Source organism: Periophthalmus magnuspinnatus, chromosome 7 (genome assembly GCF_009829125.3).
Source record: "Periophthalmus magnuspinnatus isolate fPerMag1 chromosome 7, fPerMag1.2.pri, whole genome shotgun sequence".
Taxonomy (NCBI): Eukaryota; Metazoa; Chordata; class Actinopteri; order Gobiiformes; family Gobiidae; genus Periophthalmus; species Periophthalmus magnuspinnatus.
Window position 1 is genome coordinate 960306 of NC_047132.1, and position 13307 is coordinate 973612.

Genomic DNA, 13307 nt, shown 5'->3' on the forward strand with positions numbered 1-13307 from the left:
CAAGGGCCAAATCTAAATTACACAAAAGAACAGCGTTATTTTGTTAAATTGAGGTTCATTAAGCTCTGTATTTTGGATGGAGTTTTCCGTGTTGATGACATAGGTAGAGTTATTCTCTTTTGAAACTCACTGCTACACTCTTATTTTTGTACTTTTCTTTCCAACTTTTTTTTCCCACAACTTGCCCCTTTACTGATAATATTTACCACAGGTACTAGCCCACCACCTGCCATATGCACTTTAGCGTTCACATATGGGTTAAAACAGGTTTAGGTTTGAGTTTAGGTTAAGGTAAGCAAGTAGTGACTATGGGTAGGATTAGATCCCAACATGTGTGCGTGTGTGTGTTTGTATGTATGCGTGCACGTGAGTGTTCATGAAGAAGGGTTTGTGGGTGGGAGCAGAGAGTCTTTTCAACCTCATTTCTATTTCAAAACAATATTGCATCAAAACATTACATTTAACTGAATGCATCTGCTGTCATCATATATAAACTCTCTGTATAATGTGTGTTTAATCCACTGTATAAATACTGTATAAAGAAGTGGACTAAGTGTGACGACCCATTGCATTCGGCTACAGCCAAATGAAGCTGAGTTCCATGTTTGGGATTCCGACTGCGAGTATCATAGCAACCAAAGAGCCAATCCATAGTGCAACTGTTGAATGTAACGCCCGTCTTCGCCTGCACCACTGGTTTGGCAGGTAGCGGGTGCTTAGCAAAGCTCAATCATCAATCAAACCTGCTGCTAACGCTAGTGGGAGTGACCTCAGGGACCTCAGGAAATGTTAATGTTCATATCTTGATTTACGGCTGCAATTTTTCAAGTACCATCGTTCCTCCACACACAGCAAAAATATCCTGTTTTATTCTGCATAAAAACTCCAACTCCATAGGAGAAACATGTTCTGAAATCAGATTTTTGTATTAGTTTGTCAGCTCATATTTCACGCTTTTTGTCAATTCTTCTAGATGTGGTTAAAATGTGAACTTTGAACCAAATTCTATTATTAAAACAATTCGCAAATCTATTCACAAACGTAAAGCTTGTCAGAGAAATCACAGATAATTGCATTTTTCTCCCAAATCATTCAGCCCTACTATAAACTGTCCTATTTCCACGTGAAAATATGACATGATTTACAATACAGGTCAGGTAACAGTAAAAGTTCAAATTGATGTGCTTATTTATCCTCCCCCTCTTTGTCTTGCCTTAAGGGTCCTGCATGTGTCCACGCTCACACAGCCAGCCTCCCCTTGAGCAGGAAAATACTGGTTCTATTGTTGCCATGGTTCTTGGATGTGGGTGGAATTTATTAGACAACAAGCAAACACTCTTGGACTTATGCAGAGCTGTGGTGAAGCTGATGCTTGTATCAACAAACAGCCGAGACTGAGAGAAGATTAAAATACAATCTGCTAAACTAATATGAAAACACACAGCTGTTGAAAACATTTAACATTCCAAGCTAAATAGATAGATATTTTGTTCTCAAAGTACAGCTTCTCCTAAATATCATTTTAAAGTAATATGTTGGGTCGACATCACTAGATTAAAGCTGCCTATTAGTTTAAAAGTGAGCTAGATGGTACATGCTTTGACCTGGTTTATGTTTTATCTACCTGTAACTACTAGGCCTATTCATATGAAACAGAAACTGGTAGAAAGTGTAATGACTTTAATTACAGAGATCAAATGAACTAAGGGGAAATTACATTTTTTACTTTATATTGGGGTGGCATTATTCTATTGCTAAAGTGGGATTGTTGCTAAATCAAATTTCTGCTATATGTAATGTTTTGAGGATTTTACCCTTTAAAAAGATATATTATTTTGGTTTAAATGGTTAACCATTATGGGAATGGTACTATTTTTTAGTCATTCTAAAACCCATGGACTGAAACGACTTTAAGATTAATATCAACTCAGTATCAACTCTAACACATTATATAACATAATAGTATTTGGGGATTTTATGTTTAGTGATAGCTAATAGTGTTAGTGTTCAAAGGTTGTCATTTCCTATTATGGACACTATTTTGAGAGCTTTCAACAATTAAAAAGATATAATATTTGTCTTTTTTATCACTGTAGCAACAGCCCAAATGATCATTCACCTGTCGAATGTCACTTACCTCACAGACATGCAGTTGTTCAGAGCAGTGGACACCCCGGTGAGCCTACAGAAGTTGGTGCTATAGCTAACATTGGTCAGGACCACTTTCTTCTTGTACATCTGCTTCACTTCAAAGTCCTACACACAAAACACAGTGTCAAATTCTGTGATTGCCATGATCATGGTTGGCTGCTATTGTGGCTGATTGGCTGGAACACTGAGCAGTTTTATCTTTTTAACTCAACATTTTGGGACATTGACCAACTAAAAAGTGTAGCATACGCAGTTCAAACAATGGAACTTAAGGACTATTAGATTGTGTGATTTGAGAAATTTATTTTTCCTGTATCCATGGCAACCCATGGAGTTAACTATGCTAATCAGCTAGCTCTGAAATGCTACAGACTTTTTATAACAATGCAGACTTTATAGACCAAATATGACAGAAGACGTTCCAGAAGAAACATTTAGAGGGATTGTCCCGTCTCATCAGTGACCGAAACAACAGAGCGGAGAGAGAGGATGAGAAGGCACCACCTGGAGGCTGACTGTGATGCTGCAGGACAGAGGACACAAAGAAGGGACACTTTTGTCCTCTGGGGTGCTACTCACCTCAAACTGCACTGAAACTGGATCTGATGACTCTACCTGTTCAGCTGCTCTGAGACTTTTTTTTTTAACCTTTTTTATTATTGTATTTTACTGCTCTATGTTCTTAAATTGCCCCTCAGGGACATTGATTGATTGATATAACATTGTAGTATATTCTATATACTCCCTTCTTTACCTTAAAGTGGAGCAGCTCTGGTTTACTGCTGAATGTCCTCCCTCTGGTTTCTTTACTGGGGATTGTTTTAGCTGAGGCGTTGAACGTGTCGCTGGGCATTGGACATTTGTTCTGTAGTGCTTCAGTCTGGACCAATGCAGGCTTCTTATTTGCCTCCTGAAACGCAGTCAAAGGAATATCTAGTTATAAACATGTTTTATGTGACAAGACATATTATTTAATCATAATGTTATGAATATCTGAAGCCAAAAAAATCCCCTTCAATTGCAAAGAAATTGTGTACACAATATTGACTTCCAATAAATATTGTTCCAGCTTTCAAATGTTGAATGATAAGTCAATATAGTAATTATTGTGACAGGCCTAAAAATAAGATGATTTGATATTTTATATATTATTATTTGTACTCCATTAGAAACACACAAATCCATCTGATTCCCTCCTTCCTGATCACATTTGTTATATTGAGAATGGGGATGGTGGTATAACTCAACATGCTTTGTTATTGGTATTTAACTGTTAAAGGTGAAAAGATGTCACTTTCTGGTGGTTGGTCTGCACTCCGTGCACACTGATAAGCACTTTTCACTAAACTAATAGGCTCTTCACCAGATTGATGATTGAGCCTATACAGACAGTGCTAAATATTTTGAGCCTAAGCTTAAGCCTAGCCCACAATCTTGGCCTTGTAGTATTGATACTTTGTAGTGACACCATGTTGGGAGTGTTCAGCATGTATGTCTTTGGCGGAATTTTCAGCAGTTACCACAGTGACCAATGCAAACATTAGCAAACACTGTCAAAAAAGTTTTAAGATAGTCTGAAAACCCAAGAAAAAATATAAAATGGATTTAAATAACACATTTCTGAGTGAGTCTGTGATCAATACGGACATTCATGGTCCTGTTAAGGCATTTGATTTTCAACAAAATGTGACAGTGACTAACTGAAAAACTGCTAATGCTAGCTAGCTTGTGAGTGTTAAGTTATTTGAGAGAGACTGGTTTAAGAGTCAAATCAGCTCACCCGTTGTAGTTCCAACTATACCAGCTCTTTCTGGTCAGATTGTGTTAATATAAAGTTCAGATTAAAATTTAAGAAGCCTCAGATAGAACAGTGCTTAAAGTTAGCATTACACCCCCAGGAAATGTTGATTATCAGCTGCAAAATATCAGTAAAGTACACAAGTCAGAAAGTCCTCAAACCATGTTATAGTTATATGATATTTTGACTGCAGTGAGAGCTTGATTTGTTTCCATCAGCACAAATGCCTAATGATTTGGACAGTTTATGCTCCAAGCGGGTGCAGAGGAGCACAGGGGTGGGCAGGGGCGGGCAGGGGCGGGCAGGGCAGTGCAGAGACGGTGACTGTGACAGAAGAAGAGGACGAGAAGACTATCTATGGGCCTGGCTGTGTGTCCGATCTGCAGCGCTCTCGTTCTCAGGCCTCAAACACAGCAGCCCAATCATAAGTGAAGCCTGTCAGCTCACATTATAAGGGACTCATTTATCAACAAGGATGCTCCTCTTCCTCACATCACAAATGGAGAAGAACTACATCAGGTTAAACTGTGTAAATGCCCAAAGCTGTATCTCTAAATTGCTAAATGTGCAACTCAGAGATAGTGTAAGGCAGGTGGCAGGTATGGGAGTCTATCCAGTAGACAAACAAGCAACAGAGCCTGGATCATGGGTCAGTCCAGCAGAGAAGATGAGAAGAATGCTATTTGTTTAAAATATGATCAGTTTACCTATTAAGCCATTCCTTCCCACGTAATATCCACTTAGTGCTCACCAAGCAATCGCTGCTAAGTTGCTAAAATACAAGCGCTGCACTGTTTTAAAAAATTACAGTGAAATTGCATTGTGGGAATACACTTATCTGATGTTCACATCACTCCATGCTGGCTAGACGTGCAGACAGAATGGTGGGGTGAAGTGCGGATCAAAACATTCTAAAGAATTGGGCCAGCCTGCACACTTCATGAACGCGCACATGTGCAAAAGTGTGAATATTGGGACAGGGCCAAGTTTGGTACAAGAAAGGTATTTTTCTGACAGTTTAAACCTTCATTTAAAAAAATAAACAAGATGTAATTTATTTTTATGTCTGAAATTATAACTATTGTGTTACAAAGTTTGTCCCTTCCAATTAAAGGTTCTTTTTAACAGCTAGAATGTTGTTTAAAACATACCTTGACATGTTTTGGATGCCTGTTGCATCCTTCCTCAGAAGGGTCAGGTGATGTTCTGGTGACATGTCTTGCCAGCTGATTTACACAGATTACACAGCATTCTCCTACCTGCATTGGTAGGGAAATAATGACATCTGCAGACTTCTTCAGGACAGCATCCCAGGTGCTTGAAAGTTGACAGACCCCCTCGTCCCTGTTTACTGTCCTCTGGGCTTGTTTCCGGATCTCAATAGCCTCATTAATCCAATGTTTGTGTGTGTTGTTCCCAATGATTTTTGCACTTTTCCAGTCCATGTTATGTCGCTCTTTCCTGCAGTGATCTGTGATGACTGATTTGAGGTTGTTCTGCTTTTTTCTGTGACGCTCTTGTACTTGCTCCTATTGTTCCCTTCTCATATTCTCCTTTGCGTTCTTTTTTGCGTATGCTGAAAGCCTTCCCTGCTTTCACCTATATATGGTTTATTATATGATGCTACCATCCTCGATTTGTGTTATGTTGATGTCCAAAAAATGTATGGCATTATTTAATTCTTCTTTGTGTTGGAACTTTGTTACCTGTGCTGATAATTGAATATAGGTGGTCCGTTAGTGTGCTAGAGTGTCTTACATTGACTTTCTCAAGGATGTCATCCACATACCTCCTTCAATGTCCTCCATGAAGGCCACCTCATGACAGCAGAGAGTGGGGCCCTCACAGAAAAACCCTCCTTCTGGTGGTAGATCCTGCCCATGTATTGGAAGTATGTGGATGTTAAGACAAACCGTAACAGCCGTGTAATGTCCTCACTGTTAGTTTTGTCCATTTTGTTTAAAGTTTTGTCTATCCTTACGTGGCTCTCTACAATCTGAAATGTGACGTCTATGGGTGTTTTTGTTAACAGAGATACTATGTCATGTGAAATGAGCATCTCCCCAGTTTCTGTTTTTATTTCTTTGAGTTCTTGTGCTGGCTATTTTGAGTTCTTGCAGTGCTACTCTGTCTATCCTACTAGTGGTTTGATTAGATCATTACTGATTCAGTGCTGTCTACTGTTAGTGGTAATGGAGTGTCCTTCTTGTGTGTTTTAGGAGTGCTATATATCCTTTGTGTAATGCTGGCAATGAGTGTTTCATGTTTGTAGCTACATACTGCATTGTTCTTCATGTGCTCGCTTTAGGTGCTCATTTACATTTATTCTCATCTCTGGATTCATGGAGTACCACTGTTTGAAAGTTTCCAAATCTGTCTCTTTCCTGGTTTAAATGCCTTACCTTGCTCATCATGCATCGTATGCCAATGCAGGTAGGAGAATGGTACCAAAATCTGTATAAATCAGCTGCAAGGCGTAACATCATGTGACCCTTCTGAGAAATCATCCGAAAGAAAGAATCCGAAATATGTCAAGGTATGTGTAAACAATGCACCGGTCTGGAAAATAATATTGGAAGGCTGAAATGAACCATGTTGAAGTAGTTTTGTCCCTTGTTAGTATGTACATATGGTTGCTAGATAACAGTTATGGAATTACCTTTACATATGTCACGGCAGGAAAAGTTAAATTATAAACTTCACTAAAATGCTAAAATTAGGGGAAATATAATCATGTTAACTATGTTTGGGAAAATGTGTTGTCTAATCTGTCATTTGCACTTTAAAGCATTGGCCACTCAGGTTCAGTTGTGATTGGACCCTCATTTTAAACCAGTGAGAACTCAGGCTACACAGTACTTTAAAAAATGTGTAGATTTGCATTGCTGTAAATAGCCTGTGCTCCCATGTTCTGACAGTAATGGATGGAGGAAGCAGCAGTGTTCTTCCTCTTCCTCTGTGATGGAGTCTGATTTATGAGGCTTCTCTGGTTCTGTGTGTACCTTATAGTCATGCGCCCACATGCCACAGAACTCGGGCTGTTCCAGGTCTCCAGCTTCCCCCTCCTCCTCCTGCTGCAGCTGGTCCTCTAGGTCTGATGTGTCCTCACTGTCACTGTGCTCCTGGTACTGCTCCCTCCTCTGCTTACAAAACAGATGAGGTTAAAAAGTACCACACATCAAAATTGGGACTAAACTGGGACTAAATCTGGACTAGACCTGAGCTAACCCAGGCTACATCCAAAAGCAAGAATTAATTTTAACTCAAACTAGGGGTATCATGATAATAAAAATGCAAACTTGATCCTAAGCAATTGAATCAATACTCAATACCAACTTTGATAGCACATGGGAAAAAAACGAAAACTAATAAAATAGAATGAAGAAATTATTTCGCATGCTCCCTGAACCATGCTCGTGCCATCAGGGAAGAAAAAATCCATTGATGGAATAACCTGGTCTTTCAGTATATTCAGGTGTCAGCTGACCTCATTCTTTGACCACAGGCTGTTGCTGAACCTAGATCTGACCAACTGGAGGAGGCTCGTACCTATTTGCTTAGCTAAATCCAGGTGGCGACTTTTTTTTGGCCAGGCAGTGTAAATACAGTGTGTTCCATTAAAAGACGATACTATGATGGCCCCTCATAACCCCTGTAGTCTAAAAATAAGGTAATGGTACAGAAAATGGTAATACTTAATGCTTGTATAGTTATAAGCATGTAGGAGTTATTATATTTATTGCGTAATCAGTCCTTTTTTACCAATATAGGTAACAAATTACATTTATGTTCCATCCATTGCATTACATAAATATTTGAAATATGGATTGCCTGTGTCACCATAGAGTCAGTATAAACCCTTGGGAAATACTGTATATGTGGCAGAGGTTACATTAACTGACAAGTTTACAGCATTGACAAATTATTTTCAGATGTGACAGAACATTTTGAAGGCTCCGTTATTTTAGATGCAAAATCAAGCATTTGCCAATACTTTTACATAGAACTTGAGCAAACTTCATTAATGCTAGATTTCAGAATTTATTGCGTCGTTCTTGAACATACATGCAGTCAAAATATAACGGTGGATACGAATAGATCAGGATGGATTTTTTTGGACCCTGCCAATCACAATGGATTATCTGTAGCGAAACCTCTGATATTTAAAATTGAACTGAACACGAAATCAACCTTTTTTGGCTACTAAAGTTTTTTGCCAACTTTAATGCAAATATCAATATATTATGAAGATGTGAATCTGGTCACTGGAATCTCCCCATGCTCAGATGGCATGTTAATCTGAGATGAGATCAATTTGGAGATGCAATCTTTATAGTGGAGAATGTGATTTGTGTACAAGTCTTTATGAATAGTGAGTCCGGTTTTATTGTAAAGTCTTTCAAGTTGGCGGCCTTTTGCTTTTAACTGTCTGAGAGAGTACCAGGGTGCAGAGTGAGTGAATGAGACAGATCTGGATTTCAGTGGAGCAAGTGTGTTGAGAATATTGTGCAGGTGGGAGTTATAGTAAGACATAATTTGATTTTATTTGTAAATTTAAAAACAAATCTGAGTGCACAGTCACTTTTGCCCAGGCATGAGGTGCAACCGAAGGCATCGGGACCAGACTGAAAATCAATCTGTATTTGCCAGGCAATAAATTTGCAGCTTTCTAGTCAAAAATATCCACATCTAACTGTGTGCTGCCTCCATTGGCCTCTGCAATTTCCAGTAGCGGTGACAACTTAAATACTGCCCTGACTGGCTGCAGGGGTGGAGTTTGAAGTGTGGATACCTGTTACACAAATTACATTGTTCTTATATCTCCAGACCCTGTCCATCTTCCTTTCTCACTCTCTTCTTTAATCTACAGGTACTACCCAGTTTAAAGTTTAGCAGCTCTATTCTCTGTTGTGGGCAAAGTTTTGGTGTTTAGTGCCACTCTAAGTATAAGGTACACGTTATTGTCCACACAGGCAAATATGTGTTTACAATTTTTGCTCCAACATACGAATAATCAACAAAACAATTGTATTTTAAACCCATGAGATTGCTATTCAAGGCAATTGTAACTGTTGATATCATAAAACATGCAAACTAGTTTAGTCCAAATTGCTGCAATAGTGTTGTATTAAGTTGAAGACTCACTGCTATTGGATGGGGTGGTGTGGAGGGCAGGGGTGAGGGAGGCATTGGGGACCTCCCTGGAGCTTTGAGCTTTTGTGCAGACTGTATCTTCTGCTCCCTCAACAGATGCTGCTCTTTTAGAAGGCTGCGAGCTTCCATCTCCAGACCCTTTGCCTTATGCCTGTCCTTGGATTGCCTGAGAAGAAGAAATTAATGTCACAATAGAGTTGCTAAGTGTGATGTCACATCTGGGTCCATCAGCTGATTGAAAACAATGTTTACAACGTGTGTGTGTGTGTGTGGGTGTGTGTGTGGGTGTGTGTGTGTATATATATATATATATATATATATATATATATATATATATATATATATATATATATATATATATATATATATATATATATATATATATATATGGTGTTTTATATTTATATAAACACAACATTTTATCAATACAAGAATAGTGTCCCACCATCATGTTGCTGGTATTCAGAGAGCAGGTCATGTGTGAGCAGTGATACACCCACATGCTTGTTTGAGTGATGAGGCTCACGTACCACTGCTTGTGCTGTTTCTCCATTACAGGCCCGGTACCTACAGCCCACAGCCTGGTCTCCTCCTCGCGCTGCCCCCTCTGCCCCCTCTGCTCTGTCTGCCTGGGGACTTTGGCTCTGCTCTGCTCAAAGATATAAACAAGGTTAAAATGCATAGATAATTTGCAGCTGATGTCATCTACATTCTCTGGGGGTGTGATGCCAACCAAAATTCCTAATTTTTCCTAACAAAAATTGCATCTTTAACTCCCATCACATGAATGCTACACAGTGTGGCATTTTTAATATTTTATCTATATCCGTAGAGACAAGCGGGTCTTGCCACCAGACTACATATTTGTCCCATTTACTATCAAATACAATATTCAATGCAGTTTATAAACTGTGTGTATGAGAGTATGCACACAAGCTTTGATAATTAGAAACTGCCTTGACTTTAATTAAAATGTGAAATAAAAGAGTTATGAGATAGTGCCCTTCCGCTGTGCTGCTGTGGATAAATTCCCTAGCAGCAGAGTGCGTGAGTGTTGCTCACATGTGCCGCTGAGATGTTGGTCTGCAGAGTCTTCACAGCCTGCCTGCGGCTCTCCACTAGATCCCTGCACTCCTGCTGCCTGTCCGCCTCCTGACACTGAGCCCTGATGAGGAGAACATGGTTTACAACAGGCAGGTGAGTGGTCACAAGCATGATATATTGCTATAAACAATAGTCCAATAAATGTTGATTTACTGATACAATAAGCCTTAAGTGTAATCCCAGCTTTAGTAATACTGTATCTATAAAGTTATTGTCATGGTCATATACTAGCTCTTTATTGAAAAATTATGCAAGGAAGACTATTTACAGTGGGGCAAAAAAAAATTTAGTCAGCCAGTGTGCAAGTTCTCCCACTTAAAAAGATGAGATGGCCTGTAATTTTCATCATAGGTTCACTTCAACTATGAGAGACAGAGTGAGAAAAAAAATCCAGAAAATCACATTGATTTTTAAAGAATTTATTTGAAAATTATGGTGGAAAATAAGTATTTGGTCAATAGCAAATGTTCACCTCAATACTTTGTTATATACCCTCGAAATACTTCTTTTGAAGCCACTCCTTTGTTGCCTGGGCAGTGTATTTGGGATCATTGTCATGCTGAAAGACCCAGCCACGTTTCATCTTCAATGCCCTTGCTGATGGAAGGAGGTTTTCACTCAGAATCTCACGATACATGGCCCCGTTCATTCTTTCCATTACACAGATCAGACGTCCTGGCCCCTTTACAGAAAAACTGCCCCAAAGCATGATGTTTCCACCCTCATGCTTCACAGTAGGTATGGTTCTTTGGATGCAACTCAACATTCTTTCTCCGCCAAACACGACAAGTTGAGTTTTTACCTAAAAGTTCTATTTTGGTTTCATCTGACCCTATGACATTCTCCCAATCCTCTCCTGGATCATCCAAATGCTCTCTAGCAAACTTCAGACAGGCCAGGACATGTACTGCCATGGGGACACATCTGGCACTGCAGGATTTGAGTCCCTGGTGGCATAGTGTGTTACCTCTGCAGGTCATTCACTAGGTCCCCCCATGTGGTTGTGGGATTTTTGCTCAACATTCTTGTGATCATTTTGACCCCACAGGGTGAGATCTTGCGTGGAGCCCCAGATCGAGGGAGGTCTTCCATTTTCTAATAATTGCTCCCACAGTTGATTTCTTCACACCACGCTGCACCCATTGCAGATTCAGTCTTCCCAGCCTGGTGCAGGTCTACAATTTTGTTTGCGGTGTCCTTTGACAGCTCTTTGGTCTTGGCCCTAGTAGAGTTTGGAGTCTGACAGTTTGAGGTTGTGGACAGGTGTCTTTTATACTGATAATGAGTTCAAACAGGTGCCATTAATACAGGTAACGAGTGGAGGACAGAGGAGCCTCTTAAAAAAGAAGTTGTAGGTCTATGAGAGCCAGAAATCTTGCTTGTTTGTAGGTGACCAAATACTTATTTTACCGAGGAATTTACCAATTCATTCATTAAAAATCCTAAAATGTGATTTCCTGGATTCTTTCCCTCCATTCTGTCTCTCATAGTTGAAGTGAACCTATGATGAAAATTACAGTCCTTTCTCACTTTTTTAAGTGGGAGAACTTGCACAATGGCTGGTGGCTGACTAAATACTTTTTTGCCCCACTGTATGTAAATGATACCTGCTCAAAAGATCTCATTTCAATTTAAGTGCAAGTATCATTTAGTATATGGATGTCGATAGATCTATAACTTGAGTCTTTTTTTTCCATCTGCTCCAAAAATGATTGTGTATGAGCTCTTCGGTTTAAGAGGTGCTATAAATATGAGCTGTTGTTATAGAATTAACCAATCTGCAAGAGAAATGCCAGACATTGCAATTCATTTACTACTGTAAATTAACTAAAGCCTGTCACAAACTACTGGATAATTTGTCCAATTTAGGGCCCAATTTGCTTCTGCCAACTTCGAGGAGATGTGGCTGAGCTGTTCTTTCATACCGTAAATTCATAACCACAAAAGATCACCACGCAAGAGCCAATAAAACAGAGCACCAGAAAAAGTGACGGACACAGAGGCACAAGATACAAGCATCAAGCATTTTTTCACCATACAAGTAATGGTGAAAAAAATTAGGCAACTTTATTACTCACCTCCTGTAAAGTTGTAAAGTTAAACTGCATAATCCATTAAAATGTGTCCTTAGAATTTGTTCTAATATTGATATTACTTGAAAATAACCCTTAGACAAATTCAAAAGAGCTCTGTATCTGCACCAAAACACCAAATTCATCCCTTATACAAAACCTGTGGCAGCACGAACATATTAGCTCTTGGTACTGCTCTTCCCTTTTGATAAACTGTGAACCAACCTAGAGCAACATCACACTTACCACAGCACAGATATCAACATAGAATAAATGTGCCCAAAACCAAAGCGTCATACAAAAGGAGTGTGTAGAAGTGACATCCCATCAGGCTCAGAGCTGGAGATTACCTGAGCATGCTCTCCTTCATCACTCTGCTGCTGCTCATCTTCTTCACCTCCTTTGAGATGTTCTTCTGAGGGATCTCTTTACTAGCAAACAAAAACAAAGTATATATAAGGTCCAAACATGCTACATTCTCTGCACGCTGAAAGTAGATTATACAGGCTCTGTATTATTAATTTCATAAAGAGGGAGTATTACACTTCAATGGGATATTATCTGCTAACACATAACATATTTATACCACCATATTACCTTTTATTGTTTTAAAAAATGCTATATACCCTCCTTTGCTCTCTGTCATTCTCCCTAGTAGTTTAGGTGTTTTTGTTTTAAAACTACAACTTCAGGTATATTTTGATGCAAGATTATATCATGATGAAACTAAAAAAGGTACATGATATAGACCTATTAAAATAAAACCAAGATATATTTCAATTATAAATGCTAGGGCTGCAAGATTAATTGATAATACAATTTATAATAATTAAGTAATAATTAGTAATTTAATACATTTATAAAATGTAGTTTCTGTGCAAACATGTTCTGAAATGTGATTCTTGTATTAGTTTGTCAGTTCACATTTCAGTCTTTTTGTCAACTCTTCTAGACAAGTTTAGAATGTGAACTTTGAACAGAATCTTGTTATTAAAACATAGGAAATCTAATGCTTGTCAGAAAAATCG

General features: G+C 38.9%; 1 protein-coding gene across 1 annotated transcript in view; it reads right to left on the minus strand.

Moving 5' to 3' along the window:
• cfap74 (cilia and flagella associated protein 74) overlaps window positions 1-13307 on the minus strand; it is a 54834-nt gene that overhangs the window by 37424 nt on the left and 4103 nt on the right. Inside the window, exons 6-14 of the mRNA XM_033969770.2 lie at window positions 12630-12710; window positions 10166-10268; window positions 9634-9752; window positions 9095-9269; window positions 6952-7089; window positions 5739-5823; window positions 5656-5660; window positions 2906-3061; window positions 2138-2256 (exon numbers count right to left, since the gene is read on the minus strand). Coding sequence (XP_033825661.2) covers window positions 2138-2256; window positions 2906-3061; window positions 5656-5660; window positions 5739-5823; window positions 6952-7089; window positions 9095-9269; window positions 9634-9752; window positions 10166-10268; window positions 12630-12710 — 981 coding nt within the window. The remainder of the gene's footprint in view (window positions 1-2137; window positions 2257-2905; window positions 3062-5655; window positions 5661-5738; window positions 5824-6951; window positions 7090-9094; window positions 9270-9633; window positions 9753-10165; window positions 10269-12629; window positions 12711-13307) is intronic.